We start from the raw sequence: 25,578 nt of genomic DNA, 5'->3' as shown, positions 1-25,578 counted from the left end.
GATTATCCAACACATTTTTGTAGTCAGTGTTTTCAATATATCGTGATATTTTGGTACTAAATTTGTTAATACGGTAATTACTACATAGCATTACTGAGTATTGAACTACTTTTTCTGTCCAATTTGTTGTATAACATGATGTTTTGGTGCTTAATTTGTAAAATCATAACCTAATTTGATGTTTAATAAGCTTTTCCTTAATCTCTCCTTATTATCCAACATATTCACTTATCCAACATTCTGCCGGCCCGTTTATGTTGGATAAGCAAGACTCTACTGTACTTTCATTCTCCATTTGCTCACTTTCTTCCATCTGTCTCCTAAGGTCTGCACACTTGTTATTCTTCAGAAATTACAACGGATCCCCAACTTACCTTGGTTTTGCGATCGATGAGGCTGACACCATGCTTGTTGATGGCAATAAGGAGGAGTTCTGGGTAATTTGGATCAGTAGTTTGCTATGCAGAATAGAAAACAGACGATAGGTTGGGAAAACGGCATGGAATCACACAGAATACTATTATGATAGAAATCACCCCAATGTTTCTGGGTGTCAGGATGTTAAGGCATGTAGATTGTAAACAATGTGACAACTTTCCCACCCAATTTCCAGGAATCTCCACATCACTGCTTCTTAAACTGTGGATCCTGACTCCAAATGGGCTCATGAAAAATTTGGCAACAATAAAAGGTTTTCTGTGTGTCACCTTATGGCTGTGTTAGACATTCACAAAAATTTGTTGTGCAGTGTTTAAAAAGAAGTCTGCAGAAGATGCTTCAATTGTACTTCATAAAAAGGAAAAACTATCTTATTTAGTGTGTTGTCGAAGGCTTCACTACCGGAATCACTGAATTGTTGTGAATTTTCCGGGCTGTATGACCATGTTCTAGAAGCATTCTCTCGTGACGTTTCGCCCACATCTATGGCAGGCATTCTCGGAGGTTGTGAGGTATATTGGAAACTAAACAAGGGAGGTTTATGTGACTATCTTATTTGGCAAGCCTTGCAGATGATGATTTGTTATCAGTAAATGTTTGATGTTTATATCTTTTTTATATACCTACTAGCTTTGCCCAGCCACGCATTGCTGTGGCTTATGGGAATCCTTTATTGGCCAGGTGGAATAGCAGTGAATAGCCTTGCAGTCTCAAAGCCTGGCCGTTTTCTGGAGTAGCTGGAGCTTTTTGTTGTATGAACGTAGAGGCGTGAATGAGGGGTTGTGCTGCCAAGTTTAGTGTTTCTGGGATGTGTAGTTTTGTTGTTTTGTTCTAGGCTGAAATTTCATTACCCTTTTATATATATATATAGATATATGTTAACATTTCTCAGATGAAAAGGGTCAAGAGTGAAAATGTTTAAAGATCCCTGCTCTAGATAACAGAACCAAAAAAAAAGGAAGAAAAACGCATCTCTACCTTCACTTCAAAGAAAGCCGATCCAAACGTAGGCCACTTGAATACTATCTTGAGGAAGGCAAGCTTGGCTTCTTCTCTCGTTTTACCTGCATGCTTGTTAAAATAGGCCACAATTGACTGCAAGAGAAAGGAACACATGATGTGCACGATGCGTCACAATCTGGAAAACTGGTACGGTTCTGGACAAAGCTTGTACGTCTCAGTGAATTTCCATAATTAAGCTCTTATGTTAGTATCTAAACAGCTGTTCCTAACAGAGTTCAGAAAAAAAAATACTTATTTGGATTCCAGCTTTGATATTTCCCTCATGCATACTTGCTGGGAGATTCTGGAAGTGACAACTGAACAGACAATAACGCAACATGAATAGAGATTTTCTTTGCAAGCCTAAACACTCTCTATAGCAGGTGTGGGAAAATTTTGGCCCTACAGGTGTTTTGGACTTAAATTCCCATAATTCCTAATTAGAAATGGAGAGAACTGAAGTCCAAAACACCTGGAGGGCCAAAGTTTGCCCATGCTTGCTCCATAGGTCTTAGTGGATGAGCAAACCTACCCTCTTCCAGTCGTCAGGGGACAGCTGCCGGATGAGAGGCTCGGGGACCAGCTCCTTGAGGAGTTTGGGGATGCTGGGGAAATAGGTTTTGTCGTCTTCAAATTTCACCCTATAGATCAGGGCTCCCAGCTGAAGGACCTCTTCCCGGCTGCATTTGTGGTAGCCACGAAGGTACTTTGGTAATTCCTGTGCCACAAAATGGGGAGGCAGAGAGAGAGGAAGCATGCTACAGTATTACAAGAGCAAGGAGTTGGTTCTTCTGCTGGAGAGCATTTCCTAATCATTTCACTGTCCTGTTTTGGAAAATGGAAGGTAAAGATACCTACTCCGATTGTTCATAGATAATGAACTCATGGGAAAATATCTAAGAACACTTTGGGGTGTTGTGCAAGGAGATTTTGAGTACCTTTTTGTGCAGAGCCCCTTCCCAGCTGTGAATGGGTCTCTTTGGGTCTCTTTTTTAGAGAGATAAAGTGGAATGAAAATAATAATAACAACAATGAAAGCTGGTCAGTGCTGGAATATAGTTCCACGCTTGACCAACCAGGGAAGAGCCACTGAATCCATTGGACCAGTGGTTCTCAACCTGTGGGTCCCCAAGTGTTTTGGCCTACAACTCCCAGAAATCCCAGCCAGCTTACCAGTTGTTAGGATTTCTGGGAGTTGAAGGCCAAAACATCTGGGTACTCACAGGTTGAGAACCACTGCATTAGAATAACCTGTTGATCCAATTATTCTACAATTGACTAAATTGATCTAGGGGATAAAAGCCTTGTGACTTGAAGGTTGGGTTGCTGACCTGAAGGCTGCCAGGTTCGAGTCCCACCCGGGGAGAGCGCACATGAGCTCCTTCTATCAGCTCCAGCTCCATGCGGGGTCATGAGAGAAGCCTCCCACAAGGATTGTAAAACATCAAAACATCCAGGCGTCCCCTGGGCAACATCCTTGCAGACGGCCAATTCTCTCACTCCAGAAGCAACTCAGGTTGCTCCTGACATGAAAAAATAATAATCATAGAATCAATCTAATCTAACCCCTTACCAAGCAAAAAGACACAATTACAACTCCTGAAACTCCTGAACTACAACTCATCCAACCTCTGATTCCATCACCATCCCTCCAGCACTTTCAAACAATATATTTTCTTGTACTCAGAATCCATTGGTTCTTGTCCACATCTTCTGCCCCATCTCCTACAAAACATCTCTTAGATATTGAAAAAATGTTACTTCTTTGTGTTACTTCTTAGTCTTTTCAAGCTAATCATGCTTATCTCCTATTTCTCATAAGGCTTAATTTCCACACCTTTTATCATTTTAGTTGCCTTTCTCTATACTTATTCCAAAGGGTTGATATCTTTCTCATTCTTTGGTGCCCAAAACTGGACACAGTCTTCTGATTCAATAGAGTGGCACTACTACAATTGATCCGGACATTATGCTCCTACAATTGCATTGGGCCTATTATAGCTTGGGACTGATCCACAGGATTCCAGTCTCTATTTTTATTTTTTATTTTCTCCCCAGGTATAATTTACAGAGGTCTTAGCTTTGTATGTTATGGCCTCACCACTGTAACAATGCTGCAATGAATTCAGTATTCTTCTGATGCTAGCTGAGCCACTACTAAAGGTTTACTCTCACATACAAGCATGTGCACCCTGAAACAAATAAGCAAGTAAACATGAATGATATCTCCAGAGATGTAAGTGACTTGCCAAGAAAAAAAAACCCAGTTGCTTCTTCTGCTCATTAATGCTGGACGTTTGGGAAGTACCTGATAGTAGTGGAAGATGGAGTCAGCCATTGAATCCTTTCCAGGCACAGTATTTGTCCACAACTTTTTCATGAAGAACACTTGGTACGTGAGAGAAGGCACTATCCCTATCCAAATAAAGAATGGTAACATTAAGGTATAAATAAGCACATTGCGTGCTTTAATATGTATTGCATTGCACTGTGTTTTATCTTCATTGACCAGAGATAGCTAAGGTGTGTTTAGCTGTACTAAAGGATGACAAACATTATAACATGTTTCTCCAAACAAATAAACAAACAAGCATTATCATTGCATGTTGAAAAATAGCATAAGAAGGAAATGAATTCTCGGTCAAGCCCAGGAAGAGCATTCAATCATTTCACAGATGAAAATCATGTCACCAAGTGACATCAAAGGGTGATCAAAATGGCAAAGGTTATGAATGAACACACAAACTATGAAAAGATTCTGCAATTTGCATTTGCTCAAGCTTCTTGGGAAGATCAAGACTAAATCCCAATCTGGGAGAAATGTGGGATAAAAATTCAATATACAGTAGAGTCTCACTTATCCAAGACTTGCTTATCCAAGGTTCTGGATTATCCAATGCATTTTTGTAGTCAAGGTTTTCAATATATCATGATATTTTGGTGCTAAATTCGTAAATACAGTAATCACAACATAACATTACTGCATATTGAACTACGTTTTCTGTCAAATTTGTTGTATGACATGATGTTTTGGTGCTTAATTTGTAAAATCATAACCTAATTTGATGTTTAATAGGCTTTTCCTTAATCCCTCCTTATTATCCAAGATATTTGCTTATCTAAGCTTCTGCCGGCCCGTTTAGCTTGGATAAGTGAGACTCTAGTGTATATACACTGCCAGTCATAGAATCATAGAGTTGGAAGAGACTTCATGTGTCATCCAGTCCAACCCCATTCTGCCAAGAAGCAGGAAAATCTCATTCAAAGCACCCCCGACAGATGGACATCCAGCCTCTGCTTAAAAGCCTCCAAAGGAGGAGCCTCCACCACACTCTGCGGCAGAGAGTTCCAATGCTGAACAGCTCTCACAGTCATTGCACTACCATTTTGTTTAAGCTAAGGGAATGTATATTCCATTGATTGATTGACTGACTGACTGATTGATTGATTATAACCTGCCTTTCTTCCAGTAAGGGATCCAAGCCCACCACACAGATGAAGCCAAAATGTAGCCAAAAACCTAATTGCAATATTAAAAACAGTTTAAATAATAATAACAATAATAATAATCCAAAATATTGGAAAATGAGCACGCAAAGATACTGTGGGACTTCCGAATCCAGACTGACAAAGTTCTGGAACACAACACACCAGACATCACAGTTGTGGGAAAAAAAAAGGTTTGGGTCATTGATTGTGTCATCCCAGGTGACAGTCGCATTGACGAAAAACAACAGGAAAAACTCAGCCGCTATCAGGACCTCAAGATTGAACTTCAAAGACTATGGCAGAAACCAGTGCAGGTGGTCCCGGTGGCAATGGGCACATTGGGTGCAGTGCCAAAAGATCTCAGCCGACATTTGGAAACAATAGACATTGACAAAATCATGATCTGCCAACTGCAAAAGGCCACCCTGCTGGGATCTGCACGCATCATCCGAAAATACATCACACAGTCCTAGACACTTGGGAAGTGTTCGACTTGTGGTTTTGTGAAACGAAATCCAGCATATCTATCTTGTTTGCTGTGTCATACAACGTCGTTGTGTCAATAATAATAATAATAATAATAATAATAATAATAATAATTTATTTATAACCCGCTTCCATTTCCCAAAGTCACTTGGAGCGGTTCACATGGGGACCAAGCCCAATCAAACAATAAAACAATACAATGACAGCATATATGATTAAAATAATAACAGTAAAATAACATTCAGAAAATACATCAACAATATAATAAACTATACTATTAAAACAAAACTACTGTAATGTACCCATGTATATGTTAGTGTTTTTGTTGTTATAGTGTGAAATGTTCAATCAATTGTTGCTGTTGGATCGTGTGTATGTGTTCCACCAGAAGGGCCAATGGGTCAAGACTTCCGTTTCAACTACATGGATGGAACATACATCATAAACTGTGGAATGCGGGGAGGTGCCTGCTTGCACTGATAACGGACTCGGCAAGCCGAGAGAACGCTCCATGTTTTGTCCTTGCCGAGGCAACATGTGTCCAGAGAGTGATGGTATTTAGTGTTGTAAATAACTGGTAAATAAAGCCTTTAGAACCGCTGGGATCAGCAGATAATTAACGACTGAGGTGTCGTTTGTCGGTGCCACTTTTGCCGCAGCCTGAGTGGTCTGACTGATGAGCAGAAGGTGAGACCTGCCTCATCAATCGGTCAGGGTGACGATTCCCTGACAGTATAAGCCTAGAAATTCTAGTAAAAAAATTAACATGAAAACATAGCAACCTTCCACCACCATTAAAAGATCCTTTTGAAGCAACCAGTTCATAACCAAAAGCTTGTGCAAATCAAAGATCTTTGTTTGCTGATGGCAAGGGCTGGGAGACAAACAATAGCACCCCTTTCAAAACTCACACCAATTGCATGGAATCAAAACAATACTGAGACGATGGGAAAGTATTATGGCATTTACCATCTTTTGCTGGTCTAGCTTTCTTGATCCAGTCAGTTAAGTGCCTGACAAAATCAAAGAAGAAGTCCCCTTCGGGTACACTGATGACCTGGAAGAACACATACCATTAAGAACAAAAAATTAAATGCAATGACCAAAAAGCCTGTAATTTTGTCAGTCTTATGGGCAGGGGCACCATGCAATTTATATTTGGGTATTTCCACTTTCTATGGGACCCTGCACTGAGAACCCATGCAAATATGGTTGGGAGATGATGATTATAATCCATCCCCAAAGGTCCCCTGTCGCTTGTGTAAGTTAATGAAACAACAGCTATATCTACTCTTTTAGGAAAGCATCCATAATCAGTGAATGAAATCTTTGCTCGTCAATCACCTTGTCAGAGATCTTGACAAAAAGGCTGAAACCCTCTGATGTCTTCAGCAGTAGCCGGTTGGAGATGTTCTGGCAGAAATCCTTTGCTTTTGTGCTTGATTCCACTTCAAATGCCTGTTGAGAAAACGGAAGGTTTTGTACTTCTGCCATCTCAAGACCTGAAAACTTTTCTTCTTCTTATCTTTAAACATTACTCCCACCTTCTCTCAAAAGGGAGTTAGGCTGCAGCCACATTGCAGAATGATAACAGTTTGACACCACTTTGACTGCCATGGCTCATTGCTATGAAATTCTGGGATTTCTAGTTTTGTGAGATATTTATTTACCCATCTCTGTCAGAGAATAAACTAGAATAAACTACACATCCTAGATGACCGCGGCTTTCAGCATAGCTTCCTGACTCAAAGGAACACAAAAACTCAGCGGCACAGAAAGATTGAGAACTACAATACTTAAAAAAAAAGGGACATTAAAAAAAATACAATTCCACAATTCCAATGAAGTCACAATCATAAGATCTTACCAGGGATGTTAATAAGAGGCATTCTACTAGGGACTTAAAGCTTGGAATATGGCTTTATGTATGCCTAAAACTGACATTTGCACTTATGGGCAGCTGCGAGTCCTGAGGATAGGTAGGTAAGAAATAATAATAATAATAATAATAATAATAATAATAATAATAATAATAATAAGATGATGATGATGATGATGATGATGTTGCAATGTATGGGTGTTCATTGTGCAATGGTAGTCAGTGAAGCAACTGATGCGCTATGTCCTGATATGAAATTTGCCCCCACTGTGCATTGGGGCAGTCCTTTGAAGAGTTTCTGCAATGTAACTATGGATTTGCAAAGTTACAAAACATAGATCGTGATGTAGGATGTTGACCATGGTGTCTTGGAGGTCTTCCATTCATAGGGTTGCCATAGATCAAAGCTGATTGGAGGGCAATTGACAGCAGGCCCTGTTTTGGAAAGGCATGACTTTTTTTTAGAAATAGCAACCTTTTGGAAAACCATTCACAACCATTTGAAAATCATGAACTTTTGAAGAAGTATGATCTTCCAAAGAAGAGCCAAAAACTCGTTTGGAGTAAAATCTTCTCTTTAGTGGTATATATCCACATGTACCTATGCAAGGCTTTCAGTTGTTAGACTGATAATCTAGTTGTCTCTGATCTGTTAGGAACAGAGATTATGCGCCAGGCTGTGGTGCAGGCTGGTTAGCAGCCAGCTGCAATAAATCACTCTGACCAAGAGGTCATGAGTTCGAGGCCAACCCGTGTCGGGGTGAGCACCCGACAATTAAAATAAAAAATAGCTCCTGCTCATTGTTGACCTAAGCAACCCGGAAGATAGTTGCATCTATCAAGTAGGAAATTTAGGTACCACTTATATGTGGGGAGGCTAATTTACGACACCATAAAAATCATCCAGCCGCCACTGGAATGAGGAAGTTGCAGTTGCAGTGGATGATGAAGCAACTGCTCCCCCTGTGGCCGGAATCAAGCATACCCTCAGGAAGCTGGAAGCTGGAGAAGGTTAAATTGCCTCTGTGTCTGTCTCTGTTCTATGTTATATGGCATTGAATGTTTGTCTTATATGTGTACAATGTGATCCGGCCTGACTCCCCTTCGGGGTGAGAAGGACGGAATATAAATACTGCGAATAAATAAATAAATAAATAAATAATGCACAAAATATAGCAGTTCTTCAGAAGTGTTTCCTTTCAGTGACCAAAAACATCTCCTCTCCCATAAACCATCTTTTTGCTATATATGCTCCCAAGAGACAAAAATAGACTTCGTTAAAAGTAACATATCTGGTTTACTCAGAACCTTCATGTATTCGGCATACAGGCACATAACTTGTCAATCCAGTTACAGACAGATCTGAAGTAGTTTCTCTGTGCATATAACACAGGGCATCTCTCTTATAATCAAGAGCAACATGAGTTTGCTCTTAACAGTCCATTGTCTACATGGCATCTGTGTTCTAAGCAGTCTGAAGTCTAAAGCATCGCATGGCTAAAGCATTTCTTGTGTTCTAAAATGGAGTCCCAGATCTGATCATGTGGTCTGTAGTCCCTCCCACAACCTCAAGAAACATAGAGTAAAGGGGAAGCTGCATACCAAAACATACATATACAATACAGTAAGCAAATAGAATTGTATGTAAACAATTTACTACTTTAGGCTTGAGAAGGTTGCTATTTCCAACAGACCCAATCCTATCAATCCACCAGGCAATACTTTCTCTGTGGGTCCTTGCTTTCTCTATTTTTTCAATAATTTGTCTTTATACCTCATCTGTGTCATCCGGGAAGTACACTTTATGGAAAATCTGAGTAGTTTTGTGCTGAATGGCCTCAACTTCTACCAGATGGGGAGGGTATTTTCGGGATCCATTCCTATCAAAGAAAAAGAAAGCTTTCTTTTACAAATGACACCACGAACAAAATTTCTTAATGAAGGAAGCAGCAAACAATTTTAACAATTTTTCTTAACCCTTGTAAGAGATGCTATCAAAAGGACAGTCTCCTAAGCCTATTCATAATTTGTGCAACATTCACAGGTGGTTCCTTTGAACAGAAGAGAGTATTTTATGCTAGAAAAGTAGTATTTCTATGAAGAACTATGATTTTCTGGATAGAAAATTTATCCTGACTAGGAAATGTTGCTTTCTATGCAAATCAAGCATGTGCAAATTTTGCGCAGAATAAATCCTCAATTACATTTTCTGCACAGAAAACTGCATTTTCTGTGCAGGATATATTTCTGTTTACAAAAAAATTGTATTTTTGAACAATGCAACCACATGTGAATTTTGCCCCAAATAAATCCCAACCTGCAGAGATTCGTATAAATCCAAGGACTGACTCGAATCTTTGCAACTTGGGACTTATTTGGGGCAAAATCCACATGTGATTTGTCAACTGCTTCTTGAATATTGTTGCATATTTTTCCATCATTTTATGCTACCGTATTGCTTTTAGGAGAAGATACCAAGGGATTATTTGGGGCTGTTTGCATACAAAATGTGAGATGCATTTACATTGTAAAATTAATATAGTTTGGTACCACTTTAAGTTGCCATTGTATAAGGCTATGGAATTTTGGGAGATATACTTCTACAAGCTCTTTTCCAAAGACTGTTGGTGCCTCAATGAACTACAACTTCCAGGATTCCATAGTTTGGACCACGGCAGTTAAAGTGGTGCCAAACTGCATTAATTCTACAGTGAAGATGCGCCCCCAGTCTTGACTAATTAGGGCGGAAGTCTTCTCATGGAGTGAGCCAGTCACCTTAACGCTTTCTGCAGCCTCTGCATGCAATCATTGGCGAGCGGATGATGTTTCCGAGACTGGATGAAGCGCTGGACGTGGGGCAGGAGGATGTTGCTTGGCGGGAAAAGGCCTGTACACAGCCAAAGCAGCTCCCAACCTTTCTCTTCACTATATCTTTAAAACAAAACATGTCAGAAGTGTTGAATAAAATGAGTCATTGCAAGACATCCTAATAATAATAATAATAATAATCGAAAAATCAGCTGATGACCCAAAATGCAGACTCTGCAAGGAAACCGACAAAACCATTGATCATATCCTCAGCTGCTGTAAGAAAATCGCACAGACTACAAACAGAGGCACAACTATGTGGCCCAAATGATTCATTGGAACTTATGCCTCAAATACCACCTCCCAGCAGGAAAGAACTGGTGGGATCACAAACCTGCAAAAGTATTGGAAAATGTGCACACGCAAAGATACTGTGGGACCTCTGAATCCAGACTGACAAAGTTCTGGAACACAACACACCAGACATCACAGTTGTGGGAAAGAAAAAGGTTTGGATCATTGATGTCACCATCCCAGGTGACAGTCGCATTGACGAAAAATAACAGGAAAAACTCAGCCGCTATCAGGACCTCAAGATTGAACTTCAAAGATTATGGCAGAAACCAGTGCGGGTGGTCCCGGTGATGATCGGCACATTGGGTGCCGTTCCAAAAGATCTGAGCCGGCATTTGGAAACAATAGACATTGACAAAATCACAATCTGCCAGCTGCAAAAGACCACCCGACTGGGATCTGCGCGCATCATCTGAAAATACATCACACAGTCCTAGACACATGCGAAGTGTTCGACTTGTGATTTTGTGATACGAAATCCAGCATATCTATTTTGTTTGCTGTGTCATAAAATAATAATAATAATAATAATAATACTTTATTTGTAGACCGCCCTATCTCTCCAAAGGGACTCAGGGTGGTTTCCAGAGTATATGGCAAACAATCAATGCCAAAAAGAGAAAACATACAAGCAAGTTATAACAAAACAGAGCACATCAAGCAATATAGGTAAAGGTAAAGGTTTTCCCCTGACATTGAGTCTAGTTGTGTCCAACTCTGGGGGTTGGTGCTCATCTCCATTTCTAAGCCAAAAAGCCAGCGTTGTCCGTAGACACCTCCAAGGTCACGTGGCTGGCATGATTGCATGGAGCCCCATGACCTTCCTGCCAGAGCGGTACCTATTGATTTACTTACATTTACATGTTTTTGCACTGCTAGGTTGGCAGAAGCTGGGGCTAACAGCAGAGCTCACCCTGCTCCCTGGATTCGAATCACCGACCTTTCAGTCAGCAAGTTCAGCAGCTCAGTGGTTTAACCCGTTGTGCCACCAGGGGAATTTATATAGAACCATTTAAAAGCAAAAGTCTTTAATGAGACTAATAAGTCTCTACAATCTTTGTTTCTGGGAAGAAAAGGCTGAAATGCAAAGAGCTGATAGATTTCCTTTGCAAAATCATTAAATTTCCTATTTCATTACTATAAAGGTATAGATCAGAGCTTTCCAAACTGTGTGTTGTGACATGTCATGTGTTCGCTGTAATGTATGAATGTGTCTGTATCTCTTGTAAGGGGTTGGTTTAACCTCCAGTTTGCTAGTAAAACCGAATTACCGTATATACTTGAATATAAGCCGACCCGAATATAATTTTACCACAAAAAACCTTTGAAATCATTGACTCAAGTATAAGCTGAGGGTGGAAAATTTCAGAAATAAAAATAGATACCAAAAAATTACATTAATTGAGGCATCAGTAGGTTAAATGTTTTTGAATATTTACATAAAGCTCAAATTTAAGATAAGACTGTCCAACTCTGATCAAATCATTATTCTCATCTTCTTCAATGTAAATGTGCTTATGTATCCTTTTAGTAATAATAGAGTAAAATAATTCATGTAATAATAATAATAATAAATACAGGAAAATAATACATGTAATAATAGAGTAGAATAATAAATGTAATAATAATAAGATCAGAGTGAAATAATAAATGTATTATTAATAATAATAAAAATAGAGTAAAATAAATGTAACAGTAACAACAATAATAGAGTACAATAATAAATGTAATAATACCAATAATAATAGAGAAAAATAATAAATGTACCATATATTTTCGAGTATAAGCTGACCCAAATATAAGCCAACCAGGATCCTCACCCAAGTATAAGCCGTGGCGAGGGGCTTTTTTAGTCCTAAAAAAGGGCTGAAAAACTAGGCTTATAATCGAGTATATACAGTACTATGTCGCAAAATGATATTATTATTATTATTATTTATAACCCGCCTTATCTCCCTGAAGGGGACTCAAGCGGCGCTTTAAAAGTATGTCACTGATATGAAATGTCTGGAAAGCTCTGGTATTACACTCTCTTGCTTATTTTCACTCTGGAAAAAACTATGACCAATATTATTCCATAAATACATAACCTGCAGGGGAAAAATATTTACTTTATTTTTATTCCACCCTTCTCCCAATATTCTCCCAATGCTCAAGGTGGCTATCACGAAACATGACACCATACAAATTAAAAGCAAACCAAATGCATGTAAATATAAATATTAAAAAAACAATGAAATCTTTGTGTCATGAAGCATACACAAAAAATAGTATTAAAACTGCACAAATTTCTTACTTGATGTGGTTGTCTGTGAGCTGCTTCAGAACCTGAGAGTAAATCTCATCTTTGAGCGGTTCTGCTTTCAAGGCCCCTTCAAATATTTGGTCTGTGAGTTCATTGACGGAGCGGGTCCTTTTGGAGGGGTAGTCGCCCATATACTTCAGGACTGGTGCACAGAGCCAGTTAAGGGCATAACAGATGAAACCGGCATTGATTTGGGAGCATTTTTGTCCAATGTAGTATGTATGTATTCGGTTCAACTTTGGGTGAACTGAGTTATACAGGATGGGTCATTGTGGACAGACACGCACATTTGGATGCAAAGTGTTGAAATTCAACAGAGGGGCTTCAAAGCACTATCAAAGCATGACTCCATATACAGGAATTAACAATAAGCAATTACACATCCCTACTTTATTTTTTCTTGGCGTCTTGGTTTTTAGGCCTGTTCCTGTGGTTATTCCAGGCACTGATTCAAAAAACTGCATTGGATAGACTGCACCAGCTCTTAGGTATGGTCACCATGGTTTTATACGGGCGAACAGATGGCAATGAGTTTATTTATTTATTTATTTACGGTATTTATATTCCGCCCTTCTCACCCCGAAGGGGACTCAGGGCGGATCACATTACACATATAAGGCAAACATTCAATGCCTTAACATAGAACAGAGACAGAGACAAACACAGGCTCCGAGCTGGCCTCGAACTCATGACCTCTTGGTTAGAGTGATTTGTTACAGCTGGCTGCAGCTGGCTGCTCAGAGTTGATGGCATTTGTTCTGTATCTCAAAAACTAGAGCTGACAGGGGAAATAGGTGCCATTTTTGGAATCAGCACGTCAAATATACCCAGAATCAGGGCTAACATTTGAGGCCCAAAAAGGTGTGTTGGTCAATGTTATCATATAAGATCCAGGTCTAAATGTATTTTGGGCATATGAGGTCAAGAATTGTTAGAAAAAATAACAACGCCTGGTAAATTAGAAGATAGGATTAAAAGAGGAAGACATATGAGTGGATTCAACCAAGAAAGGCAATGCCTATGCAAGATCTGAGCAAGTCTCTCATTCATGGGGGCAACATAAATAGAAATCAACTTGATGGTAGTTAACAAAAAACTACTTGCTGGATTTCAGTAAGGCCTTCGACAAAGTCCCCCACGACCTTCTGGCAAACAAACTAGTAAAATGTGGGCTAGACAAAACTACGGTTAGGTGGATCTGTAATTGGCTAAGCGAACGAACCCAAAGGGTGCTCACCAAAGCGTCATCTTCATCATGGAAAGAAGTGACAAGTGGAGTGCCGCAGGGCTCCGTCCTGGGCCCGGTTCTGTTCAACATCTTTATTAACGACTTAGACGAAGGGTTAGAAGGCACGATCATCAAGTTTGCAGACGACACAAAACTGGGAGGGATAGCCAACACGCCAGAAGACAGGAGCAGAATTCAAAACGATCTTGACAGACTAGAGAGATGGGCCGAAACTAACAAAATGAAGTTTAACAGGGACAAATGCAAGATACTCCACTTCGGCAGAAAAAATGGAAATCAAAGATACAGAATGGGGGACGCCTGGCTTGACAGCAGTACGTGTGAAAAATACCTTGGAGTCCTCATGAACAACAAGTTAAACATGAGCCAACAATGTGATGCAGCAGCTAAAAAAGCCAACGGGATTCTGTCCTGCATCAATAGGGGAATAGAGTCTAGATCCAGGGAAGTCATGCTCCCCCTCTATTCTGCCTTGGTCAGACCACACCTGGAATACTGCGTCCAATTTTGGGCACCACAGTTGAAGGGAGATGTTGACAAGCTGGAAAGCGTCCAGAGGAGGGCGACTAAAATGATGAAGGGTCTGGAGAACAAGCCCTATGAGGAGCGGCTTAAAGAGCTGGGCATGTTTAGCCTGCAGAAGAGAAGGCTGAGAGGAGACATGATAGCCATGTACAAATATGTGAGGGGAAGTCATAGGGAGGAGGGAGCAAGCTTATTTTCTGCTGCCCTGCAGACTAGGACACGGAACAATGGCTTCAAACTACAGGAAAGGAGATTCCACCTGAACATCAGGAAGAACTTCCTCACTGTGAGGGCTGTTCGACAGTGGAACTCTCTCCCCGGGGCCGTGGTGGAGGCTCCTTCTTTGGAGGCTTTTAAGCAGAGGCTGGATGGCCATCTGTCGGGGGTGCTTTGAATGCGATTTCCTGCTTCTCGGCAGGGGGTTGGACTGGATGGCCCATGAGGTCTCTTCCAACTCTACTATTCTATGATCCTATGATTCTATGAAATGAATAAGTAGTTGTGACTCTGTATCATGGCCAGCAGTCTGTCTGGTCTGGCTTGGCTGCTGCTGGAACAGGTCTTCAACAGAGGAGCACTCTTCTCTATCACAGCAAGCTTGGAAGGGGTCAATCTGACCTCCTCCTCAAGGAAAGATCCACAGGCTTCTGGAATAGTCTGTGAAGGTTTGCTGAAACCTGAGCTCTCATGATAAAAGGGGCCTAAGAAGAGATAGCTCTTTGGTAGCAGATAATGTCATACCTTCATATTCTTGTCCTGGATCTTGGTTCTGCACTCTGACCTGTAATCCTGTTCTGGACTCTGTGGCATTCTGATTCCGTGACTCTGATTTCTGGACTGACTTTCTGGCTTGATTTATGGACTTGAGTTCTGGTTTGTACCCTTGGACTTGTTTTATGAACTTCGATAAGTGAATTCCTGGCATCTGTCTATTAGACTGCAACTTTAGCTACTGTTCGTTCTTTCTCCTTTTTTTTTTTTTTAAAAAAATATTTTTTATTAAAGTTTTCTTTCATGTACATAGATTAATAGGAATGGGGTTCCGTGAGGAAAAGTTTGGAATAGGGATAGGGTAGGGGAGGGAAAGAGAGGAAGGAGAAGGTAAGTAATAGGACCATAAAAAGGGGGAAATAAAAAGTTCTGTTTGGTCTTTCGCTTTCTGTCCTTTGTGGTTTAATTTCCATTTCTTGTTTTACTTTCTCTTTATGTTCTTGTCTAGATCATATAGTCCATTCTTGGGTTCTCCTTTTGCTTATTCTTCCTTTGACTTTTTCTTGTATTCTTCATATTTTTCCCAATTTGTTCGCTTTATTGCATTTCCTCTGCTTAGTTTCATAAGATATGTTAGTTTGTCCATATCATGTATATCATCCATTTTATCCAACCATTGTTGTTTCGTCAGGATTTCTTTTTGCTTCCATTGTCTCGATATTCTTGCGGCTGTCACTGCATAAATAAATATAATATCCTCATTCTGATTAAAGTTTGTTATGTTCTCCGTTAGTCCGAGCAGGTAAGATTCTGGCTTCATTCAGAATGTTTTTTGTAATATTTTCTGTATTTCCTCATGTATCATGTTCCAAAAGTTTTTCGTTTCTGAGCAGGTCCACCAGATAAGAAAGTACGTCCCTTCTTGTTTTAGACATTTCCAACATTTGTTTTGAGTATTTTTGTACATTACTCCTATTTTTTTGGTGTTATGTGCCATCTGTAGAACATTTTGGGCAGTTGGTTCTCGCAGAAGCAGAGGAAGCAGGAGGACATTTTTGCTCCCTGGCTTCAGGTAGGATTTGGCTAAGATTTGGCTAAGATTTTAAACTGAGTTTGGGCTTGGCTCCTGTGGTCAAAGTCTAACTGTTGTGTGAATGTTGTGTTGAAAGAGAGCCAGGTACTTAAGTTGATTGACAGCAGGCATTGTCCCCTGTTAATTGAGTTTCTGGGAAAGCTTTATTTGCCAGTGTGAGTTTCTGCCAGAGCCTGATCCCAGAAGGGCAGTTGGTTCTCGCAGAAGCAGAGGAAGCAGGAGGACATTTTTGCTCCCTGGCTTCAGGTAGGATTTGGCTAAGATTTGGCTAAGATTTTAAACTGAGTTTGGGCTTGGCTCCTGTGGTCAAAGTCTAACTGTTGTGTGAATGTTGTGTTGAAAGAGAGCCAGGTACTTAAGTTGATTGACAGCAGGCATTGTCCCCTGTTAATTGAGTTTCTGGGAAAGCTTTATTTGCCAGTGTGAGTTTCTGCCAGAGCCTGATCCCAGAAGGGCAGTTGGTTCTCGCAGAAGCAGAGGAAGCAGGAGGACATTTTTGCTCCCTGGCTTCAGGTAGGATTTGGCTAAGATTTGGCTAAGATTTTAAACTGAGTTTGGGCTTGGCTCCTGTGGTCAAAGTCTAACTGTTGTGTGAATGTTGTGTTGAAAGAGAGCCAGGTACTTAAGTTGATTGACAGCAGGCATTGTCCCCTGTTAATTGAGTTTCTGGGAAAGCTTTATTTGCCAGTGTCGCGCGCGCCGTCAGGCACTGTGATGACTCATGGGCCTTGTAGTCCTGCTTATGACACTGTAATGCCTGATGATGAAGAAAACTTGGGTTTTTTACCTTCCCAGTCTGAACTGGAATCTTCCCAGCCAGATCCTTCCCAGGCAGATCTGGGAACCTTGCACCTGCAAGAGAGTTGTGACCCAGAAGTATGTCAAACAAATCCGGAGCCCACTTCTCCTGTGTTCTCCCGCCATGAGTTTTGTAAACAACAGAGAAGTTTGGAAGCTGCTTCGCGCAGGAGTGCGAGGATAGCAGCCAAGAATTCAGCCAATTAAGTCTGCTTTTTCGTGAGAATCCTTAAGGAGGCAAACATCTGGTCTCAAAGATTAGCTTTCGTTTCTGGTTCCCAGAGAACTGTTTCGGCGGGAAAGTTAGACTCTATATAGGTGATTTACCCGCGAAGTAACTTCGCGGAGTCAATTCGTCAACCTCCGGAGCGAGTTGTGTCTGGACAGCGCGCTCCGTTTCAAGCCTCGCTCCTGCTCAAGCCTTGCCCTGCTTTCCAGCCTTCGCTCCTGTTTCTGCCTTTGATTACCTACGGACCTTGCTTGTTTCCCAGGACTAAACATTGCCTTGTATCACGGATTTTACCAAGTTTTTCCACGGACCTTGTTCTTGTTCCTTGTTACCTTGTTCCACGTTTTAAGCCTTGTTTCAAGTATCAAGTTATTTCCTAGCCTTGCTCAAGTTTATGGACTAAAGGACCTTGTCGTCTCCCCTCACTTTGCCTGGCAAAGTGAGTGTTTCGGTTATTGGATTACAACTTTGAACCTTAATATTTCATATTGGACATCGCTTTTTTGGACTAATTTAGACCTTTCCTGAAAGGTCTGCTTTTGGACTATTTCATATACTTGCTTTTATTAACTTTATATATTCCTTCAATAAAGATATTAGATAGATTCTGGCCTCTGTGTTTGGTTATTGGTGCCTTTGCAGCCTGGGTCCTGACAGGCACCTTTACTAACTATCCTTTGCAGTACATACAGGAAACAAAGCGACATAAACAAATACACAAAGACGTGGTTTGTTGCAGTCTGCACATAAAGTGCGTGCATATTACTTAACTGTACAAAGATCCCACTTGGCCACCACGCTCACCAAGAGATGCAACAAAAGCAAAACATTCCCATCACATGCACCAGCTGTGGCATGTTCCGCTTTTTCACACAAAAACTAGACAACTACATCTGCTCCAAATGCAAACAGATGACTCTGATGGAGCAGAGGATCCAACAGCTCGAGCACCGTATTAAGACCCTTAAGGACATTCAGGCACTCGAGCTCTTCTTGGACACTGCACAACACGCTGCTGTAGATCAGCAGCCTGCATCACACCAACACCACCAAGACCATGATCAGGAACCTTATGGGGAGATCAACTCAAAGGTAGACAACCCTCAGGCTTGGAAGGAGGTCACCCATAGAAGGAGACGCAGGACCAGGCAGCCTCCACAGAACTCCTCTGCTCAGCTGCATTTACACAACAGATTTGAAATTCTTACATCATTAACATACAATCAGGAAACACATCTTGTGGAGGACCACAGTTTCTTAGATACCACTCAGTGGACCATCCTGGATCAATGCGCAGGGGATAGCCCTGACAGGGACAGTGCATCACCACAGTCACACTTATGTAATCATGCAAATGCTCCATCCCCAATCATAGACCAGGAGCAACAGGAACATCCTTGGGAGAGTAATGGGCTCTCGGATGTATCTCAATGGATTGTCATTGATGAATGCACTGGGGATGTTGAGGAGGAGGACAACACTTTACACCTACATGATTCACTTCAACAGGAACACTCTTCAGGGGACATACACACTGTCTTGCACAAAAGGGACCCTGTCAATCCTCAAAGGAAACAGGTCTTGGTAGTAGGTGACTCCCTCCTTAGAGGAACGGAAGCCATCATTTCCAGACCGGATGGGATGGCTCGAGAAACATGCTGCCTCCCGGGGGCAAAAATACACCATATCACTCAGAGGCTCAGCAGGCTCCTAAAGCCCCATCACCCTCCCCACCTTATGTTGATTCATGTAGGTACCAATGACACCGCTAGGCATACTTTTCAAAAGATCACAAATGATTTTCGAGCTCTGGGAACAAAGCTAAAACTGTATAATGTACATGTGATCTTTTCATCCCTCCTCCCCGTTGTAGGACATGGCTCTACAAGGGCCGGAAAAATAGTACAGGTCAATAACTGGCTCAGAAAATGGTGTCAAGAGGAGCATTTTGGCTTCCTTGACCATGGTCTACTCTTCCAAGAGGATGGACTACTGGCAAGCGATGGGGTGCATCTCACACAAGTAGGAAAACATCTTTTTGCACACAGACTCACAAACCTCATCAGGCGCACTTTAAACTAAATCCACTGGGGGAGGGGAACAACAGCCTGGCGAACACTATATTACCCACGACCACAGGGAACCGCCGTAAGGCTAAACGGAGGGCTGCACAAACACAGCAAGGACCAAGTACAGAGAGCACAATAATCCCAAATAAACAGTTCGAGGGGAGGTCACAGGGGCTTACATGTCTTTACACTAATGCTCAGAGCATGGGAAATAAGCAAGACGAACTCCAACTCCTAGCACAGCACCACACATACGATGTCATAGGCATCACTGAAACCTGGTGGGATGACTCCCATCACTGGAATTTAACCATTGAGGGCTATAACCTCTTTCACATAAATAGAACAAAGGGGAGAGGAGGGGGAGTAGCTTTATATGTCAAAAACAGTTACGTTGCAGAAGAAATGCAAGACTGTAATCCGGGAAACCAGCTTGAAAGCATCTGGATAAGAATCAAGGGAACCGGGACTCAAAAAGATCTTGTCGTGGGTGTCTACTACAGACCTCCGAGTCAGGATGAAGGACTTGATGAAGCCTTCTGTCAACAGCTGACCAAACAGGCACAAAGAAGAGATATAGTAGTCATGGGCGATTTCAATTATCCCGATATCTGCTGGAAAACAAACTCAGCCAAGAGTACAAAGTCCAACAAATTCCTCACTTGCCTTGCAGATAATTTTATGGTCCAGAAGGTAGAAGAGGCAACAAGGGGATCAGCAACTCTTGATCTAATCTTAACAAATGTGGAAGACCTGATCAATACAGTTGAAGTGGTTGGATCCTTAGGGGCAAGTGACCATGTGCTCCTGCAGTTTGCAATACAAAGGAATGCTGAAACTAAGACAAGTCAAACACGCATTCTGGACTTTAAGAGAGCTGACTTCCAAAAAATGAAGGAATTACTGAGCGGCATTCCATGGACGCCGATATTAAAAAACAAGGGAGTTAAGGATGGATGGGAGTTTTTCAAAAGTGAAATACTCAAGGCGCAAATGGAAACAGTGCCAACAAAGAAGAAAAACAAGACAAGTGCAAAGAAGCCAGAATGGATGTCCAAAGAACTTCTAACTGAGCTAAAGCTCAAAAGTGACATGCACAAGAAGTGGAAAAGGGGAGAAATCACCAAAGAAGAATTCAAACGTATAGCCAACTCCTGTAGGGAAAAGGTTCGCAAGGCTAAAGCGCAAAATGAGCTCAGGCTTGCCAGGGACATAAAAAACAACAAAAAAGGTTTTTTTGCTTATGTTGGTAGAAAAAGGAAGAAAAAGGAGGCGATAGGGCCGCTGCAAGGAGTAGATGGGGTGATGGTGACAGGGGATAGGGAAAAGGCAGAACTGCTTAATGCCTTCTTTGCCTCGGTCTTCTCACAAAAAGAAAGCCATCTTCAACCTCAGCAACATGGAATGGACGAAGGATTGGGGGAAATCCAACCCCAAATAGGGAAACAAGTTGTCCAGGAACACCTGGCCACTCTAAACGAATTCAAGTCCCCAGGGCCAGATCAGCTACATCCAAGAGTATTGAAGGAACTAGCGGAAGTTATTTCAGAACCACTGGCAATCATCTTCGAGAGTTCTTGGAGAACAGGAGAAGTCCCAGCAGATTGGAGGAGGGCGAATGTGGTCCCTATCTTCAAGAAGGGAAAAAAGAACGACCCAAACAATTACCGTCCGGTCAGCCTCACATCAATACCAGGCAAGATTCTGGAAAAGATCATTAAGGAAGTGGTCTGCAAACACTTAGAAACAAATGCGGTCATTGCTAATAGTCAACACGGATTTACCAAAAACAAGTCATGCCAGACTAATCTGATCTCTTTTTTCGATAGAGTTACGAGTTGGGTCGATACAGGGAATGCCGTGGATGTAGCATATCTAGATTTCAGTAAGGCCTTCGACAAAGTCCCCCACGACCTTCTGGCAAACAAACTAGTAAAATGTGGGCTAGACAAAACTACGGTTAGGTGGATCTGTAATTGGCTAAGCGAACGAACCCAAAGGGTGCTCACCAATGCGTCGTCTTCATCATGGAAAGAAGTGACAAGTGGAGTGCCGCAGGGCTCCGTCCTGGGCCCGGTTCTGTTCAACATCTTTATTAACGACTTAGACGAAGGGTTAGAAGGCACGATCATCAAGTTTGCAGATGACACCAAACTCGGAGGGATAGCTAACACTCCAGAAGACAGGAGCAGAATTCAAAACGATCTTGACAGACTAGAGAGATGGGCCGAAACTAACAAAATGAAGTTCAACAGGGACAAATGCAAGATACTTCACTTCGGCAGAAAAAATGGAAATCAAAGATACAGAATGGGGGACGCCTGGCTTGACAGCAGTGTGTGCGAAAAAGATCTTGGAGTCCTCGTGGACAACAAGTTAAACATGAGCCTACAATGTGATGCGGCAGCTAAAAAAGCCAATGGGATTTTGGCCTGCATCAATAGGGGAATAACGTCTAGATCCAGGGAAGTCATGCTCCCCCTCTATTCTGCCTTGGTCAGACCACACCTGGAATACTGTGTCCAGTTTTGGGCACCGCAGATGAAGGGAGATGTTGACAAGCTGGAAAGCGTCCAGAGGAGGGCAACTAAAATGATTAAGGGTCTGGAGAACAAGCCCTATGAGGAGAGGCTTAAAGAGCTGGGCATGTTTAGCCTGCAGAAGAGAAGGCTGAGAGGAGACATGATAGCCATGTACAAATATGTGAGGGGAAGTCATAGGGAGGAGGGAGCAAGCTTATTTTCTGCTGCCCTGCAGACTAGGACACGGAACAATGGCTTCAAACTACAGGAAAGGAGATTCCACCTGAACATCAGGAAGAACTTCCTCACTGTGAGGGCTGTTCGGCAGTGGAACTCTCTCCCCCGGACTGTGGTGGAGGCTCCTTCTTTGGAAGCTTTTAAGCAGAGGCTGGATGGCCATCTGTCGGGGGTGCTTTGAATGCGATTTCCTGCTTCTTAGCGGGGGGTTGGACTAGATGGCCCTTGAGGTCTCTTCCAACTCTACTATTCTATGATTCTATGATTCTATGATTCTATTTTGAACCAGTTTTCTTGTAGGTCAGAGGCATATGTATATTTTAATTTCCTATTCCAAATTGTTTCCCATTCCGACATCTTGATTTGGCGTCCCAAATTTTTTTCCCATTTGATAGCACACTTTTTGAAATATTCTGGCTCTGTTGACCATTCTAATAGTTTCCTGTAAATCCTAGTAATTTCGTTCTTTCTCCTGAACTGGCTCTGTAATAATAACTCGGAGCCTCCAGTGGCGTAGAGGATTCAAGCCTTGTAACTTGAAGGTTGGGTTGCTGACCTGAAGGCTGCCAGGTTCGAATCCCAACAGAGGAGAGCGCAGATGAGCTCCCTCTATCAGCTCCAGCTCCATGCGGGGACATGAGAGAAGCCTCCCACAAGGATGGTTAAAACATCAAAACATCTGGGTGTCCCCTGGGCAACGTCCTTGCAGACGGCCAATTCTCTCACTCCAGAAGCGACTCAGGTTGCTCCTAACATGAAAAAAAAACCTTTTAATAATAACTTTATTTTTGTATCCCACCACCATCTCCCCAAGGGGACTTGGGGCGGCTCACAACAAGCACAATTAAAATGAGAATTACATAAAAATCCAATTCACAGTGTAAGCAAAATAAAACAGCAACATTATCACAATAAATAATAACACCAGGCAGCAACCAAACACAATTCCTATTATCTTCATGGGTGGAAGGACTAATTGCAGCAAAAGGATAGGTTGATAAATGAAGTGCATGAACTTATAGCAGCAGAAGGGGGAAAGTAAGAAAGTATAAGGATAGATTATTGATCTCATTTGGGGCTAATTGTCTAAAGGACTGTCTATCCAAAGTCACCTTGATACTGGGAGAGCCCTGGCAGGTGATATTCTTTGGAATGACAGAAATGTAAATCATGGTGTTTCCCCCCATTCTAGACACAGTGCTTGGAAGGATATCAATAAATGCCATGCAAGCTTCTTGTGACAGCTCCTCGCTGCCCAGGATCTTCTTCAGCAACGGCTGCTTGATGGGTTCTCGGGTGTAAGACCACATCTTGTCCTTCCCTCGGTTTTTGGTGATCATGACCCTGCTAAGTGTGTGCTTGGGAGGAGGCCTGGTAGGAGAGATAGCAGTTGTGAGAAAACATATACAAACACACAACAAAACCCTCACGTGGGAAATCATAGCCGTGGTGATGATGACAACACTACTTTGAAGTCCATGGTTCAAAGTCTTTGGAGCCAACATGCTGTAGAAGAAAATAGAGAGAGGTGCAATATTCTTAAAAGGATGATGGAGAATCACAGAATTACCGCACTGGATGTCTTGCAAAGGTAGTTTAATTTAATCCCATGACAGGTAAAGATCCAGTTAAAGATCTCCAAAAATGGTGGGCCTAATTGCCTCCAAAGCAATCTCTTGAATAGTTCTTACAGTCAAGTCATTTTTCCTAATCTCTTTCTTGCAATTTGAATCCTTTGGATCATGTTCCAGTTTCAGGAGGTGGCTCCATCTTTGACATTCAGATATTTAAAGTATTGCTGCCATAACAAGCTAGAGAACATTTGCTATATCCATTTAATAAGTGTTGTCGAAGGCTTTCATGGCCGGAATCACTGGGATGCTGTGAGTTTTCTGGGCTTTATGGCCATGTTGCAGAAGCATTATCTCCTGATGTTAATAATAATAATACTTTATTTTTGTACCCCGCCAAAAACGTTTCACCCATATCTATGGCAGGCATCTTCAGAGCTTGTGAGGTCTTTTGGAAACTAAGAAGCTATCATGTCAGACTACACAGCGAAGCCATTGAAACCCATAAGAATGTGGACAATTTCAACAGAAAGGAGGAAGCCATGAAAATGAACAAAATTTGGCTACCAATATTAAAAAACTCTAAAATCAGAACAGTAAATAAAGAACAACACTGTGAAAACAGAGGAATTCCAAACATTAATCAATCAGAGGCAGCTAACATCTCCGAACAAAGGATTCACCCAGGCAGGAAGAAGCCAGGCCTTGAAGCTAATGCTAATCAAGGTAATTAATTACAACATTCACACTGGCCTCCAACAGACAAGAGTTCTTTCTCCCACCCTGGACCTTCCACAGATATATAAACCTCACTTGCATACTTTCCAACAGATCTCACAACCTCTGAGGATGCCTGCCATAGAGGTGGGCGAAACGTCAGGAGAGAATGCTTCTGGAACATGACCATACAGGCCGGAAAACTCACAAAAACTGTGGCGCAGGCTGGAGAGCAGCTGCAATGAATCACTGCAATGAATCACTCTGACCAGGAGGTCATGGGTTCGAGGCCCGCTCGGAGCCTATGTTTGTTTGTCTTTGTTCTATGTTAAAAGGCATTGAATGTTTGCCTTATATGTGTAATGTCATCCGCCCTGAGTCCCCTTCGGGGTGAGAAGGGCAGAATATAAATGCTGTAAATAAATAAATAAATTTAATAAGTATTCCCAAAAACCCAAAAGAGTGGTACGCTGTCCATAAAAAACAACAGAGACTGTAATTTTTCCTCCATGATGTATTCAGGATGATCTCAAACTTAATCTAAAAGAAGGGTGTTGAGAGACTTCTACAGGTAAAGAAATGACAATCCTGACATCAATGTGACCTTTGGCTTGTTGTCCTCCCTAAATCTTTTGGGAATCGAAGGAGGAAAAAAAGAGAGCTAGGGGGAAATATGTCCTTTCTTTTTTAACTACAATTCCCAATATTCTCCAGAGATTGCTAGAGACTAAAACACAAAGCAACCAATTCCAAAGAAAGGAAAAGAGATTCCACTCAAACATTAGGAAGAACTTTCTTGTGGTAAGAGCTATCCAACAGTGAAATACAATGCTTCGATATACGACACAGTCTTTCTCTGGTGGTTTCAAAACCTAGCCTGAATGGCCATCTGTTGGGAGTGCTTCGATTGAGCATGATAAGGTTGGATGAGATGGTTCTGGTGGTCTCTTCCAACACTTTCATTCCATGATTCCATCCTGGTTGGAAGATTTTGGGAGATACAACCCAACAAGCAACTTTCCTAAACTCTGAGCAAGAGCCATGGACAACATGAAGGAGGGAGGGATCACAGAGACTTACTTTTCTGTTTTTAGAG

The 25,578-nt window shown here is 41.7% G+C and overlaps 1 protein-coding gene across 5 annotated transcripts in view; it reads right to left on the bottom strand.

Annotated features, from left to right (window-relative positions):
* Nucleotides 1–25,578, bottom strand: part of myo7a (myosin VIIA) — a 160,267-nt gene that overhangs the window by 5,022 nt on the left and 129,667 nt on the right. For all 5 annotated transcript variants that reach the window (XM_062974492.1, XM_062974495.1, XM_062974493.1 and 2 more), the window contains 10 exons: nt 23,408–23,565; nt 12,753–12,906; nt 10,070–10,225; nt 9,069–9,174; nt 6,760–6,873; nt 6,385–6,472; nt 3,749–3,855; nt 1,973–2,158; nt 1,417–1,533; nt 375–458 (listed from right to left, as the gene is read on the bottom strand). In XM_062974492.1, the coding sequence (XP_062830562.1) occupies nt 375–458; nt 1,417–1,533; nt 1,973–2,158; nt 3,749–3,855; nt 6,385–6,472; nt 6,760–6,873; nt 9,069–9,174; nt 10,070–10,225; nt 12,753–12,906; nt 23,408–23,565 (1,270 nt within the window). The remainder of the gene's footprint in view (nt 1–374; nt 459–1,416; nt 1,534–1,972; nt 2,159–3,748; nt 3,856–6,384; nt 6,473–6,759; nt 6,874–9,068; nt 9,175–10,069; nt 10,226–12,752; nt 12,907–23,407; nt 23,566–25,578) is intronic.

Source organism: Anolis carolinensis, chromosome 3 (genome assembly GCF_035594765.1).
Source record: "Anolis carolinensis isolate JA03-04 chromosome 3, rAnoCar3.1.pri, whole genome shotgun sequence".
Classification (NCBI taxonomy): Eukaryota; Metazoa; Chordata; class Lepidosauria; order Squamata; family Dactyloidae; genus Anolis; species Anolis carolinensis.
The sequence above is the reverse complement of the archived record's forward strand: the minus strand, read 5'-3'. Positions and strand labels throughout refer to the sequence as shown.